Below are 23,114 nucleotides of genomic sequence, written 5' to 3'. Positions count from 1 at the left end.
TTTTAACTGTGCCGAGATGTAAACAATGTGAAGACAATACCGCTTTCAGCAGCGAGGGGTCATGACAAAAAAGTGGACGCTGGGAGGCGCGGAATGTCGGGCTGCTCCACCAGGTCAAGAGCTTCGCAGGTTCGGGCAGCGTCCTCTCTTCTCACAATGTTTATGACACTTCGAGTGTCCCGTCAGCTCCTGGGAGAGTGGAAATCTTTGCGAATGAGTGTGACCGGCGCCATCGATGCAAAAGTCTCTTTGTAAATTGCGCTGCATGACTACTTACTGACCCTTAAGGTGAGTTTGGGTCACTAAAACCCCGCAACATTCAAGGTTGCTTTGGTGATGAATTCTTTTAAGAAGATGGAGGGTTTACATCTAAGGAGATGTACTGACCTCTTCATGTTAAGTTTTGGACTTGGGAATTGTTTGGACCTTCTGCCCATTAAGCATGGAATGGCAGCGTCCACATTTCTCAGAATAATTTTTCTCTTAAATCACTTACACGTATTGCAAGGTTGTCAGGCAGAAATTTGCAGGATCGCATAGAAAATGTCATTTATATACCTAGTGGTCGTGTAGCGCCTTTCACAAGGGATCTGCTACCGAGAGATGATCCAAATACATTTGAGCTTCTGTTAGTGCTACTTACCTGTTGTGTTATAGCGCCTTTAAAATGTACTTTACCTGAAAGCACTCCAGTACTGTTCAATGTATCTTTAATTCTTACATGTTAATGTTTTACTGTTTAATAATTTATATACTACATTTTATTTTTTCCCTTGCACTCAGTGAGCGAAGCCACTGGGTAATCAGCTAGTTTTAGAATATAATTTAATGTGGCAAATAAATATCTTCTTATATAATATGCTACCGTGGTTGTCCATTTGTCTGTCCAGGATTTGAAATCACCTGTAGCTCGAAAACCATTTGACCGATTGACACATATACTACGTGATCTCTACTGTCCGCTTTCGGGGTGATGATTGACCTCCAAGTTTATTCCTCTTTTTATTGTATTGTAGAATCAACTCTCGGCAGCGGCCAGCAGGGTGGCATATGTGTATGGTCACCGTTCTCATCCCTACTACCTTCACCATCACTTCCCTTACCTCTTCATATCTCAAATCATTCTTGAGGCAGATTCAACACTTAAGTCTCAGCTTAAGTGAAAAATTAAATAAAAAGTACAAAGTAATTGCAACACAAACACTGACTTAATAAGTTTTAATGTGGAAAGATGACAATGAAAAAAGAGAAGAAGCAGGGTGGAGAAAAGAAAAGCTGCTCAGAAAGTGCATCAACCTCTGAGCAAACGAGTAAACTCTGTAAACACACAGTGCATCCAGAAAGTATTCACAGCGCATCACTTTTTCCTCATTTTGTTATGTTACAGCCTTATTCCAAAATGGATGAAATTTTTTCCTTAGAATTCTACACACAACACCCCATAATGACAACGTGAAAAAAAGTTTACTTGAGCTTTTTGCAAATTTATTAAAAATAAAAAAACTGAGAAATCCTATGTACATAAGTATTCACAGCCTTTGCTCAATACTTTGTCGATGCACCTTTGGCAGCAATTACAGCCTCAAGTCTTTTTGAATATGATGCCACAAGCTTGGCACACCTATCCTTGGCCAGTTTCGCCCATTCCTCTTTGCAGCACCTCTCAAGCTCTATCAGGTTGGATGGGAAGCATCGGTACACAGCTATTTTAAGATCTCTCCAGAGATGTTCAATCGGATTCAAGTCTGGGCTCTGGCTGGGCCACTCAAGGACATTCACAGAGTTGTCCTGAAGCCACTCCTTTGATATCTTGGCTGTGTGCTTAGGGTCGTTGTCCTGCTGAAAGATGAACCGTCGCCCCAGTCTGAGGTCAAGAACGCTGGGGAGCAGGTTTTCATCCAGGATGTCTCTGTACATTGCTGCCGTCATCTTTACCTTTATCCTGACTAGTCTCCCAGTTGCTGCGGCTGAAAAACATCCCCACAGCATGATGCTGCCACCACCATGCTTCACTGTAGGGATGGTATTGGCCTGGTGATGAGCGGTGCCTGGTTTCCTCAAAAATTGATGCCTGGCATTCACACCAAAGAGTTCAATCTTTGTCTCATCAGACCAGAGAATTTTGTTTCTCATGGTCTGAGAGTCATTCAGGTGCCTTTTGGCAAACTCCAGGCAGGCTGCCATGTGCCTTTTTCTAAGGAGTGGCTTCCGTCTGGCCACTCTACCATTCAGGCCTGATTGGTGGATTGCTGCAGAGATGGTTGTCCTTCTGGAAGGTTCTCCTCTCTCCACAGAGGACCTCTGGAGCTCTGACAGAGTGACCATCGGGTTCTTGGTCACCTCCCTTACTAAGGCCCTTCTCCCCCAATTGCTCAGTTTAGATGGCCGGCCAGCTCTAGGAAGAGTCCTGGTGGTTTTGAACTTCTTCCACTTACGGATGATGGAGGCCGCTGTGCTCATTGGGACCTTCAAAGCAGCAGACCTTTTTCTGTAACCTTCCCCAGATTTGTGCCTCGAGACAATCCTGTCTCAGAGGTCTACAGACAATTCCTTTGACTTCATGCTTGGTTTGTGCTCTGACATGAACTGTCAACTGTGGGACCTTCTATAGACAGGTGTGTGCCTTTCCAAATCATGTCCAATCAACTGAATTTACCACAGGTGGACTCCAATTAAGCTGCAGAAACATCTCAAGGATGATCAGGGGAAACAGGATTCACCTGAGCTCAATTTGGAGCTTCATGGCAAAGGCTGTAACTACTTACAGTATGTACATGTGATTTTTCAATTTTTTTATTTTTAATAAATTTGCAAAAACCTCAAATAAACTTTTTTCATGTTGTTATTATGGGGTGTTGTGTGTAGAATTCTGAGGAATAAAAAGAATTTAATCCATTTTGGAATAAGGCTGTAACACAACAAAATGTGGAAAAAGTGATGCGCTGTGAATACTTTCTGGATGCACTGTACAGAGAAAGAAAGAGGATGAAAACTAGGAATGTTCAAGTCAAGTGGATTCACTGCAAGTTATTGTACAGTGCGCAGTTACTGGTATTTAATGATTGTGAAGAAATAACTTTGACTTGAAAAATACCAAATTTATCCTGTAACTGTTTGTTAGAAACTAAAAAAAAAGGATTTAGCTGAAATCATCCCACCTGTTCCAAGAGTTAATTTATATAAAATGTTAATATCTGACAAAAAAATGAACTTTGCGAAATTGTTTTTGATTTCATTAAGCATATGTTCATAAACATCAAAAATAATTTGCCAAGCGAAGATAAATATTTACACATCTAAATCAGTGGAGAAGGGAAAAAGTAAAAAAAAAAAAAAAAAGAACTCAAACCAAATAAGGCCATCTTGGTAATAAATACTGAAGACAGCTGCATTTTGGGCTGCGGCTACTTAATGAGGCAAGAAATAATTTGGTGAATGCTAATTAGGGCTAATCGACTTCAGCGCGTCTTTAAATGAAGCCTGTTGTGAATGGTCGGCCGTGCAGTGGTTAGCGACGTGCCTCATTCACCCAGCAAACGAGAGAAGACATCAGCTTTGAAGGCCTTGTCATTTAAATAATCTTATCTGGTAGTGGGAGACATCCTAGTCATCAGTAGACAGCAACAAATCGTGATATGTCCTCCAGTCGAATGAGGTGGGACCGTGCAGTGGGGCTGGCGCCCTATGCTGTTAGGAGAGACGTCAGCCCCCTTCCACTCTGCACTGAATTAAATAGCTGTAGTCGTAAGAAAGCTGTACAGTATATTATGTTTTATTATGTCACACTGTTTTTCCTATTTCCTAACTTTTGTTGGGAATTTCTTTACTGCAACTGATGAATAAGTTACAGGTAACAAGCTGCTGAACCGTTCCAGGTGATAGTCTGGCCTGATGATTGGGCCTTACATTATTATTATTATTATTATTATTATTAATAATAATAATAATAATAATAATATAATCAATGTATTTATTTAACAGATGCCTTTATCCAAAGCAACTTACAAAGCAAGTTATAGTGCAAGCATCAAAAGCAACAGAGAACAAGGTAGAAAAACTGAGCAAGAGTGAGTAGTAGTACTACTACTACAGTAATGATGTCTGCAACTGGGCTAAGATCAACACCAGGACCTTGTCAGTACAACAGCAGCCATCCTGTAGAAGAGACACCAAGCACTTCGAAAATATTTCACGAAAAGGTGAGTCTTCAAAAGATGTCTAATCATTAATAGATTGGGAGCAGTTCAAAGAGACCAAAGGAAAATCATTCCACAGTTTTAGATCAAGAACAGAGAAGCGATGTCCAGTCTTGGGACATCTGGCAGGAAGAGGAATGGCCAGCAGACAGGCAGAGGCAGAACTGAGACTTCTTGGAGGGACACATGGTGGGATTAAAGACTGGAGAGTTTGAGGAGCAGAACCATTCAGAGAACAGTAGTTTTGAACTTGGTTGTTGTAAAAACAGAAAGCAAGTGAAGACACAAAAGCAGAGGAGTAGTAGGAGTGAAACAAGGAACAAGAACAACAGTGGACATCTGTGTTCTGGAGGAGATGGAGAGGTCAGCTAGCAGTTGAAGGAAGCCCCCCTCCAGGAGACAATTGCAATAGTTCAACTGAGAGAGAACCACTGCCTGAAAAAGGAGTTGTGTGTCATAATTAGTGAGGAAGGGTCAAATCTTCTAAATATTATGAACAAAGAATCAATATGATTGAGTCACTCAAAAAACATATTCAAGGAATGAAAGTGAGGAGTCCAGAGGCATGCCAAGATTCCTGACTGTGACTGATGGTGAAAGGGTCTAGAGCAATGCTTAGAGACAGGATATCTTACTTTGTAAGGTTACATTTTAGGTGATGAGCGATCAGCCATGATGGAGAGAAAGAGAGACAATAGGAAATCTGGGCTGATATTTGTGAGAGGGAAAGGACAGGAAGAGTTCTGGATCATCTACATAGGGGAGGTAGAAGAAGCCACAAGAACAAGCAACCTTGCCTGATAAATGATAAAACAGACAGGAGCACAAGAGGCCTCTGATGAGCCTACTGTACCCACAATCTATCATTTTTAGTATGCCTTTCATATCTACCTATTATCAAGTCCCTTTAATGTCTAGACACTATCTATCTATCTATCTATCTATCTATCTATCTATCTATCTATCTATCTATCTATCTATCTATCTATCTATCTATCTATCTATCTATCTATCTATCTATCTAGGCAGACGGCCGGGACACTCTTTCAGCACTGCATGCTACATCCCCCGAAACACTTGGTGGCAGCCCCCCTGGGTTGCATCGGGAACTGTATTATAGAACACCGGAGCTCATCTTGGTTGGGCTCCGTGGCCACCGCCATGGGGAGCTGCAAGGCGTCCTGAGCTCATATGGGCAGCAACGCAGCCACACCCGGAAGTGCAGTCTAACTGAGGTTAATTACCACCTGAAGCACTTCCAGGTGGAGTATAAAGGGAGCCTGCAGCCACTACTCAGGGTGCCAGAGTCGGGAAGAGGAGAATGAAGCTGCCCTGGGACGAGTGGAGGAAAGAAGAGTGAGATTTGGGGTGTGATTTACTTTGAATTTGTGTTTGGGGACTGTGTAGGGCCAGTGGGACATGGAGAAGACATGTGCCACGGCTGAAGAAAATGAATACTTTTTGTTTTTTTTGCCCGTACCTCTGGTGTCAGTCTGTGTCGGGTCAGCACCAATATAGCGCCTTTATGACACTATCTGTCTATCTAATATCATATAGGTGATAGGTATATAGTGCCTTTCATATCTGTCTCTATGACCAGTCCTATGAAATACGGCCCAAGCACTCTTCACTCACCCATGTGGCATTTCTGCCATAGGAAACAAATAAATAAAATGTGATTTTCTAAGAATGAAAAGCCTACCTTTCCCGAGAAAGAGGTTTCGGCTCTGGACGTATGGCAATCAGAGAAGAGCAAGGCTGTCTTGCAGGTGGAGAAACCGAAAAATTTAAATCCAAGGATCCTGACTTTCTGTGCAAGGGTTCCATTCCCATAGCTCCTTGCATTTCACTTTCGATAGGACAGGAGCCTGCTCGTCCATGATTGGAGACCGACGGCAGTTCGGGAGCCATGGCCCCCTGAATAGGGGACTCTGAGGAAGCCTGAGGTGAGGGTTCATGTGTTGGAGAGACTGATGGTGGAGAACGAGACTTCTTTTTAGCAGATGCTCCTGATAACAGCTTCAGAAGAACCCCTTTCTTTTCTTTCTATACACAAAAAGAGTGAAATTAGAAGAATAAATTCAACAGTTCTCAGATACCACAACCAAACAGCAATACTTTTATTTTTAATTTGTCGGAAGAGCAGACTGATAAACACACATACACTTCATAAAAAAACAAAAGAGTAGCATTTTATAATATGGTAAACTATTAATAGAGACACCAAACTGAAAACAAATTTGGAAAGTAATCCCTTTGTTGCCAGCCCTGTCTAATCCTGCTTCAGGATCGCAAATGTCAAAGTATATTACAGCAATAATGAGAGCAGAATGGAAACCAACCATAGCTGAGGTGCCAGCCCATCAAAGGACAAATTTACCAAAATATGTCTTCAAATGACTTGAACACGGGTCTTGGCAATTTACATGACTTCCTTAAGGTCATAGAGCTATAAGAAGTTGCAACACACATTCTTAATCAGAATTTTCCCTTGCTCACATTGCAATATTTCAAATGCAGTTTTATTGAATATATAGATGCAGGTATAGATATATTTGAACAGCACTATATTATGCAGACAAATTATGAAAGGCTCTGTATAATAGATAGATAGATAGATAGATAGATAGATAGATAGATAGATAGATAGATAGATAGATAGATAGATAGATAGATAGATAGATATGAAAAGCACTATATGATAGATAGATAGATAGATAGATAGATAGATAGATAGATAGATAGATATGAAAGGCGCTATATGATAGATAGATAGATAGATAGATAGATAGATAGATAGATAGATAGATAGATAGATAGATAGATAGATAGTGTCATGGCCTTGGCTTTATTTTGTTTGTCATTTTTCATTATTGTTCATTGTATTCAATCATTTCTGAAAATAATGCTGTTCATTTTTTATCTGTCAAATTACATATTTAACATTAATTTCATTCTACGTAGTTATTCATTAGTTTCTATGTACTGTATGTTATCCTGTTCTCTGATGTTCCATATATGTTTGTGGGTGGATTCCCCAAGGGGCGGAGCCACCTCCCCATCACCATTAAGGGGCTGTCCCAAGCTAATAAAGGCGGGCTCACAAATGATGTCCCTTTGTGGTTTATTTGAATGCACTCCAGTGGATTTTAGTAGTTGTTGGGAGTTTTGCTTTCTTCTTTGTATTTTTGCTCTCATTCTCAAACTTTTGCTACTGTTTCTTGGTTTAATCTTGTGGATTTCGATTTGAACATGTTGCTTTGAATCAGCCTTTAGGCAAGTCCTTTTTGTAAATATTATCTTTTGTTCTTTAGAACCTTTTGTTGTATTTTTTCATTTTCATTTAATAAATCCTCCTGTATAAGAATGTCTGATGGCCTTGCCCTATACTAGCCAAGAGATGATGGTCATCGTTCCCTCCAATTTTGAGTGTATTTTGGGACATTAGGGAATGTGTTTTTAAACTTTGAGCGTGAAGCACATTTTTGCCTGATGTAAGTTGAAGCCAGCTATTCAGGTAGAAGCTAAGCTAGATTAGGCAGTGGGGCTGTAGGGGATGAAGCACAGGACCTTAAAGCACAGAATTACTAGGATCTGAGTAACACACTTAACATTTCAGGGCTTTTTAACTGTAACAAAATATGATAAAACAATTTCACGTTTGTCTGATCTTACAAGGAGTCAAGCAAATTCTCATTAATTTGGAAACTATAGAGAGAGAAGTGCTGCTTAGATTAAATAAACTGCAACCTAACAAATCATCAGGACCAGATTACATCTACCCGAGTGTTTAAAGAGGAGTAAGTGTAAATGTAAATGTAAACCCTTGACACACATTTTTCTTAAATCATTGAGTACTGGGAACATTACTAAAGATCTGAAGCTAGCAATTGTTATCCAAATAAACACAAAGGTGATAAACTGAGCAGCACATGTCCAGAGCAACTCAGCATGGGTTAAAATATACATGAAATTGAGGAAGCAGCAAAAGCATACAACAAGAAAACACATTTCACAAAGTTTATTTAGATGACAGTCAGCTTTGAAAGACTTATGAGTTATGTTCTATTATTCTGCCCTGAGCAGTGGCTCTTTATGGATTTTGTCACTGAGCGCTCGGTGTATCCATGTATCCATCTACAGAATAATTAATGCCTGAGTTTAGGCAGTTTATCTTTGATTTACACAATTACAGTTTGAAAGTGGAAGTGTAGACCCAAAACTCAACACCCCTTTATGCCACTGGCAATAAGGTACAGTAGGTCACATGATGTGAAAGAGGACTTAAAGGGGGTGCACGAGGGTGGAAGAAGAGGAAGCCAGCAGATGATAAAGTGGAGAGGTGAGACCAAAACCTTGCACAGAACATTCCATAGAATTCTACTTGGCACCCTGAAGAAGGTGAGCACCCTTCTTACTTGCCTTACTCTATACATCGTGTCTCTGCAATAAGCCAGTCAATGAAACCAACGGTACTCAACAACGAAAGGACTTTCCTCTCTCCTCCTAGCAGCGCCATTCATCTGCCATGGAAATTACACGGTTTTCAAGGGGAGGAAATTCTCTTGGCAGTTTGACGCTATAAAGCAGCGTGCTACAAGAAGACCTCGAGTTACTATTGAGGGAACTGCGACGATTTTAGTCCACCTATCCATTTTCTGACAGTCATGAGAAGTTCAGGATTGAGGAAGGAATTTGAATAATTGCCATAAAGCACTCTCTGTAATTAGAATATTAACTACTTAATTATTAATCAATTAATTAGGCATATATAAAAAGGGTAATCCGCAGGCAAAGAATTATATAAACAATCAAATGAATTGAGCAGACAGCTAAATTAAAATAACAGTTAATTAAGGAAATACATTTGCAAAGGGGCAAATAAATGAGAAGGACCGAGCTGCAGACCCACAGTGATGTCTACTCAATAACAAATTGAATCACATGTTTATGTCACATGACTTAAACAGCAGAATTTATGAGAAGTTTCTGGCTGGGGTCCGCTGCACTACATGACAGGGTCACTGCCCGAGAGACAGTCCTATTACACCAAATGGCCACTACAAGACACACACACACACACTCACACTCGACAGTCGTCATTACGCCTCCTGCCATAGCTCTAATCTTAACCGTAGTGTAAAGTTGTGAGGTACACTCTGAAGTGGGCTGGTTGAGAAAAACACAAAGCGCTGGGTGTGCCGCATAACACGACTGAAAAAAGGCAGCAAAATGTTATCAGCTGCCTGCAATCTGATTTGCTCATCAATGGAGGTGGAGCTCTGGGGTCTGCAGCTTGATTCTAGTGAGTTAAAAAGGACCAGGCCAATGAACAAATCTTATATATAAACGTCTGCGTGTGGAAGTGTGTCTGTCTGTCAATCTGTCTCTCTGTCTGGCCCATAAGTGCGAGGCCACAGCATGAAGCTCAAAGAGCCAACATGGCGGCACCAAGTTAACGAGTCAGAAAAAGAAAGACGTATGATGCAACAGCATGAAGCTGAAAGAAAGCGACTCCGCCGCCAAAGTGAAACCACCGAGGAAAGACAAATGAGAGAGAAACTCGCTTAGCCGCTGATAGACAAGAAGGGCGAACGTCCGCAAAACGAAATCGGCGACTCTACAATTCAATTTATTTCTGATGATTTCAATAGGGCTTTTTACACCATGGGCTTACACAGCTAGTACTACATAAATGTTGGTAAAGAAATAAGAGTGAACGTGGCTATATCGATAAATTAATGACAAACTAAAGTGGGCAAATAATAAACCATTAAGGAAATAAGGAAATAAACAAGTGAACAAATCAGACAAATTAACAAATAGGGAAGAGACTAAGCATATACATAAATAAATACAAAAGCAGGCAAATAAATACATCATTGAAGTAGCTAAATAAGTAAACATGAAAACGGGGAAAAGAATAAGATGAGAAAACCAACAAATAAATAATAATGAAGTAAAAGGGGAATATAATAGGCAAATAAATAAATAAGTAGAAAAATAAATAAATAAAGTGGATAAATAATGTAAATAAATATAATAATGGGCAAATAAATAAAATAGGCAATATTTTAAAGAAATATTAAACAATGAATAAAATAGGCAAAGAAATAAATAAGAAGGTGGTTATGTAAATAAATAAATAAAAGGATAAACTAAGAAAAAAATAAAGAAGGCGAATAAATACACATGGAAGCGTGCAAATAAAAAAAACAGGAAAAAGTTTAAGCAATTAAATAACTAAACACATACTGTGCATAGACAGGCAAACAGGGAAATAAATACATAATGTAAATAAAGTAGGATGATACATAAATAAAACATGAGACAAAAAAACAAATAAACAATAAACAATAAATAAATAAACTTTAGACAAATAATGATGGAAATGATGAATAAAACAGGCAATGAGATAAATATAAAGTTGGGAAAGCAAATACACAAACAAACAAACAAGTAAATAAATAAATAAGAGAGCTGATAAACAAACAAACAAATTAGTTAATTAATAAATAAGGTAGGTGAATACTGTAAATAAATATGAAAGTAGGCCAATATGCTAATTTTCTGCTTTATATGCTTAAAGGATATTACATTAGGACCTTCCCAGCAGCCCCTGCACTTGGTCTCCTATTTACTGTTTACTGTCATGTCATATTGTCATATGCTTTGGTAACCTCAAACTTATCACACACTCAATGCGGTTCAATGCTCCAAACTGCCTCTGTACAATTTCTTACTTATCATGCAATATTACTTTATTCTGGAAGGTTTAAATCCTTTTCACATTATACTGTTATGTGGCTGTGTTGTGTATTTGTCTATTTTATTGTATTGCATTGTATATCGCCTATCTATTGTATTGTTTTTGCCGCACCTTGTTGTATGTTGCTCTATATTGCACTGGGGCTCATATAGGTATGTTGTCTCATCTCAATATATATCTGTAGACAGTTGCTAATGACAATAAAGTGACCATGACCTTGATATATAAAATGGGCAATAACCTTTAAAGAAATAACAAAGTAAACAATAGAATAAGTAAAAAAATGAAAAGGTGGGTATATACAGTACTGTAAGTAAATAAATAAGTAAGCAGATAAATAAGTCGATACAAAGAAAGAAAAAAAAAACAAAGAAACAAATAGATAATCAAAGAAACAATGAAGGTGAATAAACTCATATGAAAGTGTACAAATAAACGGAAAAGATTAAGTGAGGTAATAAATAAATAACATTAGAAAACCAAAATAACAGATAGATAGATAGATAGATAGATAGATAGATAGATAGATAGATAGATAGATAGATAGATAGATAGATAGATAGATAGATAAAGCACTATATAATAGATAGATAGATAGATAGATAGATAGATAGATAGATAGATAGATAGATAGATAGATAGATAGATAGATAAAATAAGTAGGGTAAGTAAATAAATAAACAAGTGAGCCAGTGAATATATAAAGAAGGAGAATAATTAAAATAAATATTAAAGTGGGCAAACAAATAAAATAGGCAATACACTTTAAATAAATAATGAAATAAATAATGCATAAAATAGGCCAATAAATAGAATGTAGGTGGGCAAGTAAGTAAATAAATAAACAGGCAAGCAGATAAGTAAGTTGATATCAAGAAAGAAAGAAAGAAAGAAAGAAAAAAAGAAAAGGTAAGTAAATCCCTATGGAAGTGAATATACAGAGAAATAAATAAAGTTTGCAAGTTAACAAAGAAATCAATAAATAAATGTGAAAGTGAGCCACTAGGGAAGTACGTCAAACACATAGGTGGTCCCTAACCCACTCTGATGCTCACCCGCACTGTCAGTCCTGCTCACATTACTCAGCCCCAAGTTGTCATTCTTTCGTATCTGAATTACGTATAAATCCAATTTTTCAAAAGTGCCATTAAATGTGGAGCCATAAGTGATCTCTTGGTTTCATTTCCTGCGAAATGCTTGATGGGGAGGCCGTGGGCCATTTGGCAGAGTTGAAACACTTGCAAACTGAAATCGCTCACTCATTTGGCACCATTTCCTAAGCGTCTCCAGTCTCAGGCCAGTCAGTTCTTGTTGGCAGCTGAACCTCTTGTGATTCCAAACACATTTGTGGAGAAGGTCAAGCTTCTCTCTTAATCAATGATGCCATTTGTCCCAGACCATGTGGCTGATGCACTGCTTGGCTCCCGAGCTGGTAAGGCCTATCAGAAACATGTCTGTTCAATAAACCTTTTAGTAGGTCCTGACGTGGAGGTGGTCTCACATACATTTGGCCTTCTGACATCCAGTCCTTAATATTTGTTTGGACTTGTCTGACTGTAGCTAATGTTGTGGTGCCACCTGTGCGTCTATAGAACACGTCGGTGGCTCATTTATGGCAAATGAGTAAGTCATCAGGGCAGATGCAGAATAAATCAAGAGGCAGGTAATAAATCACAACATATGTGCAACCAAAGTAAAAAAATAAACAGGCGCTTAGAGGGGCATGGGACCCCCTAATTAAACCTTTGAACTTAAAATTGTGAGGAGTTCCTAAATTACCTTAACTCAGTATCCATTACTGGTGTTTTAGCAGCTGGCAGACAACTCCTTATTGACTGGACGGGCACTAGGCGCTTAAGTGGCAGCAGCCCATCTGGCAGGGCAAGGGGGTCCTTAAACAAGCCTCAAGAGGATTCAAGAGACACTATTATAGAAAACCTGCCTATTAGTTCCTGCCTTTGTCTCAGTGGTACTGAAGAGTGAGATGGTGGATAAGGAGAAACTGATAGAGCGTGCTGCTTTACCCTCACATTTCACCACTATTGGGAACCATGATTAATGAGTATAACTGATCAGGATAATTGGCACCTGAAAGTAACAATTCCACTGTATTCTAGACATGTGACAATGATGACACCATAAAACTTATTAACCAATAAACTGTCAGGTTTCTGACCTCTGTGTTCTTTGAATAGCTTGAGTTGTAGCACTCGCTAATGGCAGGGTGGCTGACTGGTTCAAGTCATGGAATTATCTCAATTCGCAAAATGAAATAACCATTTTAGCATTTTACACAAAGCATCTAAGTGTATCTGAATTGTGAAAAGTGACTGCGATGCGGGTCAGAGGTACAAGGTGGTGTGGCTTTTGTTTGCAGATTGTGTATGTGTGTGATCCTCCATAGCTATTCTGTTCTATACTCCATAGTACCAGATTTCAATGTTCATCTAAACCTGGACACCCTAATTACCACGGGGGATTTTTATATGCTGTGTGCATCTATCAGAGTCCTCATGTGAGGAATGGCGATGTGCCAAGTGTCAGTTCTAACTGCCAGTCAATTCCTCGGTTCATTTGCTTTATTGCATGTTGTGCTGATATGATGCCAGGAGTTTTCTAGGATGTCACAAGTTCTTTCCAGCATACCACTACTTGACACTAATTTATTATTTTACTGGCCATGTGGCATTTCCCGGATTTATTTGTCTAATCGGTTCAGGTAAGAAAGCAAATATGTTTGCGTTTTTATTTATTTATTTACAAAGCACTTTAAAAACAACATCAAGGCTGACCAAAGTGCTGTACAATAAAAACCCAACATATCAGACACACAAAACCGAAGGGTAAATGAAACAGAAACACATAAACACATAAGAACTGAAGAGATTCTTAATAAAAAGTATACAGATAGCCAACATATCACACTGGGTTAAAAGCCAGAGAGTAAAAATGTGTTTTTAAATAGGATTTAAAGGCAGCTAGTGAAGGAGCCTGCCTAATGTGCAAGGGCAAATCGTTCCAGAGTTTTGGGGCTGCAACTGAAAAAGTGTTTTGTTAAATGCCAACCCTTTTGTCATTGCCGGCTGAAATCTGAGTGTCCCATCTGTCATCTAACAATCTGTCTGCTCTCAGGTCAGTCAAGTCAGGTTGGGGAGCATGCACTGGTACAGTGCGTTGTCACACCCACCACACGACAGAACAGCTTGGGATCCTGGTTGGCAACCCCCCCCAGGCAGACATGCTGTCCAGTCCCACCCTCTGGAAGTGACCCTCTATCTGCCGCAGCCTGGTGTTACATGGGTATCCGTGGTGTATCGGGTCCACAGCTCACGTCAAAAAGGCCACTTTTTAGATAAAGAATCACCGCACTCGCGGCTTAGCGAGGGGCATCGTGATGTGTGGCTGACGTGTTTCCTGGGGTGATTTGTGATGCGGGCGGTCCTTGCTTAAGTGCACAGGTGAGGAGTCGTCCGTATCTGTAATTGTTCCCGGGTGCTGCTGATTGCCAGAGCTGATCCACGTGCCCGTAATAAATAGAAGCGCGAGGCGGCTAGCAGAGGTAGTTAAGAAAAAAGAAAAGAGAGAACGGGAGGTTGCAGGAGAAGGCAGGAAGCAGGAGAGCGAAGCGAGCGAGCGAGCGAGCACAGGCTCACGTACAGCTGAGTAGAGCGTTGGGTGTTTGGCCGGCACCCGAAGAGCAGTCGTAGTGGTTGCTCCCGCTGAGCATTTAGTGAAGAGCGGGAGTGACCGGAAGGCAGATGACTTGCCGCGTAAGGCAGTGGGAGTCGGGACTTGGGATGTGAAAACCCCAGCGTGAGCACCCTGGTCGTTGGGGAGCCCAAGTCGCTGCTTGGTGGAGCCTACCGGAGCCAGGGGTCGGTGAGGTGAACCAATCAGCAGAATTAGGCAGAGCAGGTCAGCTGCAGCAAGGGTGACCCCCCTGGTGTATTGCCTGGATGGGACAAACAGGGGAGTCGCCATGCACCAGTAGTAAGAAGGCAGGGGGCTTTGTTTTTAAGGACAGCTTCCAGATGTTATTTTAACCTCATTGTTTTTAAAGGGATTGGTTTTTATTTTCTATTGGATTTTAACCTCCACTATTTCACTTCTGTTTTAATACAGTAGATTATTTATTTATTTGAAGGTTTAGATGCACTGCACTTTAATTTGGACACTTTGTTTTGTTTGTTGGTCTTTAATAAAAGCAATTGGTACTTTTGCACCATCCCTTTGCTCCATTTGTTGTGCCTCACTGCCTAGTTCATCGGTGACATTATCGACGGTGTCGGGTTCAAGAGCTCCCAGAAGCTGAATGGGAGCATGGAGCGAACCCGCATCGTCACAGCATCCCCTTGGCCTGGTCCAGTCACCCGGGTGCCCAGCTATGAGGATCCTGCAAGCTAGATCACCTTCGGGAATCGCGCCACATGGCCGTAGTGCCATAACTGACGCTCCCTCACAATGTAGGTAATGTGCCTCATTCGGGACTCCATGAGCAACCATTCATTAAACACAAAGTCAAACCAGCAGTACCCAAGGATTCTCTGAAGAGACGCAGTAAAAAAGGAGTCCAGTTTTTGTCTCAGGTCACTGGATAGCATCCATGTCTCACAATCATATAGCAAAACATGAAGCACCAGGACTCTAAAGACTTGGACTTTTGTCCTTTTGCATATTGGGAGCACCACAAACCCCTTTTCAGGGACCTCATGACCCCCCATGCTATCCGAATCTGTGTACTGACTTCATAGGAAGAGTCACCAGAGACATGAATGGCAAGATTATTGTAAAAAAAAAAAAAAGCCCAGTCGTGCAAGGCCACCTCCAGAACACGGTACATACAGTATGTGTTTCATAATCAAGTGTTAAGTACTGGGCTTATTGATCATCAAACTTTATTACATTTAAATAAAGGATGGCAAAGTGACCTGTGGCCATGTATTTATGGCAAAGTGATTCAAAAACCAAGTGATAACCAACATGACAGAAAGAAAAGGAAAAGTAGTGCCATCTGCTAACTGTCAAGCACACTGCAGAAGGCAATTAAGTGATGAAGAACAAGAAAGAATAAGAAGACAAGATAATGAAGCACATAGACAAGCAGGATACAGAATGAAAGAATGAAACAGAGACAATGGCAAATGTAAAAGAAGAGCATCAAGCACAAAGCAGAAGGCCAGCAAGTAGCGCAATCGAGCAGCAGGCAAACATGATGTGGCTCATCGGCATGCAGGACAAAGTCTGGGATACACAAAGCATGAACAGGAAAAGGGACAGAAATGCACTGCGACAGTCCAGAAGATCATCAAATAGTCAAAACCATATAAATCATCGCTTTGAAATCCTTAGATGAACGTTTCTTTGAAGGGCACTGCTTAGCAAAGTTACATCAGCAATGTCATCAAGGTCAAGCTGTGGTTTTTATTCGTGAAAACAAAAATAAGCGAGTTGCCAAAATTGAAAGGCTCAGCTTGTGTTAGATGGTCACAAATAATAAAATACATTATAACTGCTAGAGATATTGAAAGAAGTAGCTATTTAGAAGGAATGAGAAGTATCAACAGCTCCTTATCTTTAACTTGTTTTTTATTTTAGGACCAAATATGTTAGAATGTTTCACTAGTGAACAAATAAAACTAGATACAAACTAATATTAAACGTTACATACATCTGAAGAAACAATAAACAGGAATAAAAACACAAAATGCTTGAAGACCATGAGGAGGAAAGACAGGGTGGACTGAAGGAGATGTCAGTATGTCAATAGAAGTTGAACGGCTTTCTTTTAAAATGCCTTTTAAAAAGCATGAATTGAGAGAGCTCATCAAACAAAGAGCTGAAGCCCCTGGCACCCACAGAGCACTGATTAGTTAGGGGCACAGCAAGACTGCCAACATGGAGTGGGCGAACAGGACTGTAGTGCTGCAGGAAGTAAGAGATGTCATCCCCTGCAAAGCCATTTACAGGTTAGTCATAGAATTTTACATTCAATCCTATAAGACACAGGGGGTGAGTGAAGGTGCAGCAGAGCCGCCATTATGAGCTCACGGCTGTGGGTCTGATTGAGGATTTGGGCAGCAGAGGTTTGAGCTGCAGTAATAGATTGGAGAGGACATCCACCAACAGAGAGTCACAGATGTCACTGTGGGATCTAAATAAAGAGGTGAATGAGTGAGCATGGCATGTGGAAGTTGAAACTTTCAAGCTTTTGGGATTAGATTTAGCGCCCTGTGATGAGGTCAATGGTGGGTAGATGGGTGGATGCAATTGTTATTCTTAAGGCCTCTCTATGGTACCTTGAACCTGAACAGGGGTGCTGTTGGGCAACTCCAAGCTGGCGCCTAAAAGGGTATCCCTTGCTTTTTTTCTATTCTGCTTCCATTTTCTCTCCTCCTCATTCCATTTCAGGACCACATTTTGCATATCTATGGCACCCCCTGTGGAAGTAAATGCCAAGGGATCTATTTGAAAAACAGAGCACATTGGAGTAAATTGAAATGAATGGCGCTACTGATGCATGTTGACAGACGTAATAAAATCATTTAGTTTTCCAAACACTGCTTGAGCGCAGCCGTTGATGTCCACAGCTTCCATCAGCAGCAGCCCTCCCCGGCCTTGCTTCATTACACAGATCGGAGCCTTTTGAAATGAAAATTAGCAAAAAGGCAAACGCAAACTGATAGATGAGTTTGTCACATTTGTATTTGAGTAGGAAGGAGTGATTATCTTGTCACGGGCATGATGGAAGCGGCCAAGTGTAGCTTATTTGATTTTACTGTTTCCACACCCTGCTGCACTCACAGTAGACGCCCATCGGGCCGCTTCATTTGTCTGCTGTTGATCACAGACAGAAAGTAAAAGTTTTCAATTTCTGAGACATTAAGAGAGAGACATTGGTAGGCGTGGACACAGGTGATCTGGCACATGTGACAATGAGACGCCAGGGTGCTAAACTCATCCTTTGGCTGACCGAGTGACAGAACTGTTATTAAACTCTGATGCTCTTTAATGAGACCCGAAAGCAACACTGGCATGGTGTGGTAATCAACACTATAATCTGTTGTCAGACACACACAGGCACCTTCAAGGCTCTTTCAGTGTATGTAATTCACCTCCAGAGCATGGGGTGGCGCTGTCACTAACATCTTCTCCCTTTCTACCCGTGCAGAAAGAAGGTGGCTAATGTCTGTGACAGTGTGGGTCCACCCTCTGCTACCGGGTCCCACCAGGAGCCTCTTCAACCCATCACAGGCCGAGAGCCATGGATGAGCTGAACTGATGAGGACAAACACATCAAGTAAGGGGATAGGGAAAAGTGTCCAGTGCTTGTATTAAAACAACTCACAAAACAAGGTGTCCAAAAAGTGCAGTGCAAAGTTTCTAAATAAATAATCCATAAAAACCAGGTCAGATGTGACGGTTAATATAATCAAATCGATAAAGATTCCATTTCTGGCAGGAAACTGTCTTTAAAAACCATGAGCCCGGGTGCAGTCCTTAAAAATGGACATCCCCTTGATTAAACCCAACACGGTCTCTTCATGGGATCTGCAGATCAGCCCACCTTCAGTGCTATTCCTAGACTTGGCGCCCCTTGTAGGCCTCTCTGGCTCCGGACAGGGCACCCCATTGAGCCTCCGACTCCCGCTACCAGGCTTGCGTCCCTTATAGTCCATGGCGCCACCTGCAGAACGCCTCTCTCAGCTTCACTCCTCTTCAGCCGCACTGCCTCTCTTCAGCGATTTACTACAACTGAGCAGCGCTTCGACCACTCCAGCTCCCAGGTCACTCAGCTGGAGCAGCCATCAACCCCTGAGCGCCGTCCGCACGCTCTCAAGGGTCTTTCTCCTCCTCCGCTTTTCATCCGCTCACATGCACCAGATCTCTCCCTTGCTCCTGCTCATTTTCTCTCTCTTTCTATCTCTTACTCTCCTTTCTTTTCTTCTGATTGGTCGTATTCCTTTTTTTGATTCTCCTCCTTTCTCTCGCTCTCTCCTTTTAAAGCAGCGATGTGGCATAGCTGCACAATCAGCAGCTCCCGGTGCCAATTACGGGTACTGTGCACTAAGTGCCGGGTCGTCCGCTCCTTCATTGCACACGGGAACTGCTCCTGCTACGCTACTATGCCCCCACCTTAAGAAGCGAGTCTGGTGAGTATTTATTTAAAATGGTCTCTCCCACCGCAGACCATATATAAGAACATAAGTGACATGAACATGGAAGTACTGTACCTTAGCACAGATGGTGGGTGTAGCAATGCTCCCAACCGCTTAGTAGCTCAAGGCATTGTGGGTAAAAACACTTGGGTTTTGTCATTACTAACCATCCATCCATCCATTTTCTAACCCGCTGAATTCGAACACAGGGTCACGGGGGTCTGCTGGAGCCAATCCCAGCCAACACAGGGCACAAGGCAGGAAACAATCCTGGGCAGGGGGCTAACCCACCGCAGGACACGCACAAACACACCCACACCAATTTAGAATCGCCAATCCACCTAACCTGCATGTCTTTGGACCATGGGAGGAAACCGGAACGCCCGGAGGAAACCCACGCAGACACGGGGAGAACATGCAAACTCCACGCAGGGAGGTCCCGGGAAGCGAACCCGGGTCTCCCAACTGCGAGGCAGCAGCGCTACCACTGTGCCACCATGCCGCCCTCTCATTACTAACCAACACCAGAAATAATACACCCTGTACACACCCTAGTAGGGGTTTCTGTTAGAGCAGCTTGATTTATACAGTGAAATAAATGTGTGGCTTGATTAGTTTGACTTAATGGCCCTCGTCATAAATAAAAAAAAAATCACATTTTATTGAGATATTTTTAAATCAAGGCATTCACAATATTAGTGGCTCGCTCAGAGACACACAGTGAGTGAAGCAATGTACTTGTGGTATAAAGCCCAATTCCTTCTTCCCACTTGGCCATACCGTCTTTCAAGTCACAATGGATCCCAGACTACAGCGAGACTGCTCTATGCACCATTTAGCATCAGTGTGTCAGGTTACACTGAAACCAGATTAGGTGGACTTCAATGGACGGGTAGATGTGTCTTGGCTGAGGAATCGGCATCAAGGAAAAACTCATTTAACGCTTTTAAAAGTGTTAGAGTTGAAGAATGGAAATAAATGTCATCAACTCAGAGAGGGAGAGGCAAGTTCATTGTACCACGTGAATGTGACTGAAAGAATAAAACTGAATGAAAAAAAACCTAACTATTACAAGTCGCATAAAATTACAATGGATGTTACAGACTCAAATTAAATGTATGTCTGTATTATATAATAGTAATAATAATACCAGCTTACAACTCAAAAGGTGTGGAGGATCCAGGATCAAACCGCAACCTCTTGACTTAACAGCAGCTGTTCTTACCTCTAAACCAGCCGTGCGATTGATAAAAGTGCTTTGGTTTTTACATATTGAAAGCAATGTGTAAATTAAATAATTTTTTTCTTCTATTATATTCTTGAATAAAGGCACCTTTTGTGAAAGTGATTATTTGGATTTCAGTCTTCACACATTATACATTTCACGTCATTATTACTATAACATGGAAAAAGTTTCTGTTCTAGTTATGTGTTCAACATTTCTTGCCTCGATTTTTCCTGTCATCCAACATTTACATGGATTGTTGTAGACCTAGAACACACATGAAATGTACATATTCCAAATAACGATATATTATTAACGCTGTACAACTCCAGACACCTCACACTCAGATAAACAGACTTGAGCTGGGAGAACTTTAGCTGTGTCGGTGGAGGAAATGGGATAGCAGGCTGCCTGCTGCCGGTGCTGATCAACACATTTGCAAAACAAAGATGCAGATGAGAAGGTGCAAAGGAATTTAAGGTGGCCCGGGATTACAACTTTTTTCATAGGCTTCAGGGAATTCTAGTGTTAAGACTCAGACTCCTCAGCTATTTCTTTTTCCCTTAATTAGTAGCCAAAATAGAATGCAAAAGTAAACAAGCCAACAGATGAGCAGCTAACCTGTCTCCATCATACAATATCTGAAAATGAAGAAAACTGGAGGTCTGAGTAATGCTGATCTGCTCAGGTCCACAAACTACTTTGAAAGAAGAGTAGAAACAGTTTTGGAAATGTCTGCTGTGGTAGAATGAGAACACCAACATGATATGGAATTAACCAAATTAAATAACAAGAATCGGCTACTAATTAAGAAACTGGTTGGAGTTTAAAGCCCTGACTTAGTTATCTATTAGCTGACTTCACATCTCATTTCTGCTTGGTTGGCGTTTAAGGAAAAAAGAATCAATTTAAAGGACTTAGTCTTAAAAACCAAGCTATTAACATGAAGGGAAAAGAAGTTAATTAGTAGCAAAAATTGGTCACTAATTAAGAGTAGGGTTAGAATGAAAACCTGAAGACATAGTAGTGCTGGAGACCCCCTGACTTCTAGGATTACTAAATCTTTTTCTCACAACATTCCTGAACCCAGACAAATGGCAAGATAATAAACATGCCAAGCTAATCTTTATGGGGAAGAAGTAAAAAGTACTAAATAAACAGAAGGGAACTCAAACTTCACAGATCTCTGGGCCTCTCTAAGCTATTAGTTTCCTCATTTACAAGGCTGAGGTGGGCCCAGTTTTGCGCCTCTGCTAAACTCACTTTTTTTTAACCATCTTCTTTCTTTATTCTCTGGCTCTTGTCAGTCAGTTAAGTGTTGTCACAAACTCTACTTTTGTGAATTTAAACTAACCCCAATTGTAGCTATGAGAATGGGGTCACTGTTGGCTAAAAGGGGCCATGTGTGGTAGCTGAGACCAGTCCTTAAAAGGCTGGGTCACATGAGAAACCCAATCTGTGGGTTAGAGCTAGTGTACCAACTTTTTTTGTGGCCCCATTTGCCACCCTCCCAGCAGTTCCACGTTTGCCTCCTTTTCCATCTTGTTAGGAGACTGAAAGTCAGGCATTCAACACTGAAATGCCTGCCCCCGGTGGTGAGATGGGGTATTGATTATTAAAAGTGACTGCCAGGAATGGAGAGAATGATGTCCACTTATGATCTCCGCTCATACTTGCCCTTCTTTATGTACCAACTGCATTGTTTTTTTTTCCAACTAATTTCAGTTGTAAAGGTACTGCCACAAATTATTAATGGCTACTAAAATTTAAATTGGCCATGTGTCATAACTGCTTAACTGGAGCTTCATTTTCAAACTAATATTTAAACTCCATACGTACTTGTGTACAATATACTATAAGGGTTATGCCTGCTCTCCCCGTGTTGGTGTTGTTTTTCACCACAGTTTAGAGATGTGCTGTTGAACAGACTGGCATTTCACCATGGGTTAGGTGTGCCATGCACTGCCCTGGGATCCTGTTCAGGCTGGCTCCTGACCATCACCGGATGTTACTCGGTTAATCCCTAAACAAGACTTAAACAGGACAAGCTTTTTAAATTAAATTCATTATCAGTTCTGCCAAAGGAGAAGTGGACATAAGTATATGTGCATGACTATGTTTGTGTAGGCCCTGTGATGGACTGGGGCCATCACAAACCAGACAGGACCTGGACAGGACAGGTTGATTTACAAAAAATGGCGCTCCGCAATGTTCTAAGTGAATTAAATAAAGAAATGATTGCTAGAAGAGTGTGTGGGAATTGTGAGGGACTGGTGACCAACGCTCAGGTTACAACTCCTAAATGGAACTGGTGCGTTAAGAAAATGAATGGAGGGTTGCATGATGTAGTATAGCTCCTGTTTCGCAAAAGCAGGGGACATTATGTGCCACCTGTTGGAATGCCAGTAGAGGTGTACACATCAATAAAGCTAATATTAACCACCTCTAAAATCATATTTTCTGTTATGCAAATCTCTGATCAGACCTTCAGTAGACGTTCTGCACCCCATGTGGGAATGCTAGAGATTGTAAAGTCAAGGAACTGGCTTCTGCACTTGCTAAGGCTGTCATGATTAGTCTTAGGTCTACTATTATTTTTCATATATTATTTGTGGATTTTCACTGTTACTAATTTTTAATATATGGATGCCACCATTTTGTATTATTTTTCTATGGATACAGCCATGTTGCCCTCATGGTTACCATCAAACAATCTCTATAGGGCTGCTTGTGTCACAACCTTAGATGCTATTTAAGATGGTGGCATA

General features: G+C 41.0%; 1 protein-coding gene across 2 annotated transcripts in view; it reads right to left on the bottom strand.

Moving 5' to 3' along the window:
* Positions 1–23,114, bottom strand: part of LOC120522845 (E3 ubiquitin-protein ligase SH3RF3-like) — a 649,404-nt gene that overhangs the window by 22,754 nt on the left and 603,536 nt on the right. For both annotated transcript variants that reach the window (XM_039743546.1, XM_039743547.1), the window contains one exon: positions 5,899–6,242. In XM_039743546.1, coding sequence (XP_039599480.1) covers positions 5,899–6,242 — 344 coding nt within the window. The remainder of the gene's footprint in view (positions 1–5,898; positions 6,243–23,114) is intronic.

The sequence above is a fragment of the Polypterus senegalus genome, chromosome 2 (genome assembly GCF_016835505.1).
Source record: "Polypterus senegalus isolate Bchr_013 chromosome 2, ASM1683550v1, whole genome shotgun sequence".
In the NCBI taxonomy this organism is placed as follows: domain Eukaryota; kingdom Metazoa; phylum Chordata; class Cladistia; order Polypteriformes; family Polypteridae; genus Polypterus; species Polypterus senegalus.
Note: the sequence above shows the minus strand (reverse complement) of the source record. Positions and strands in the feature narration are given on the sequence as shown.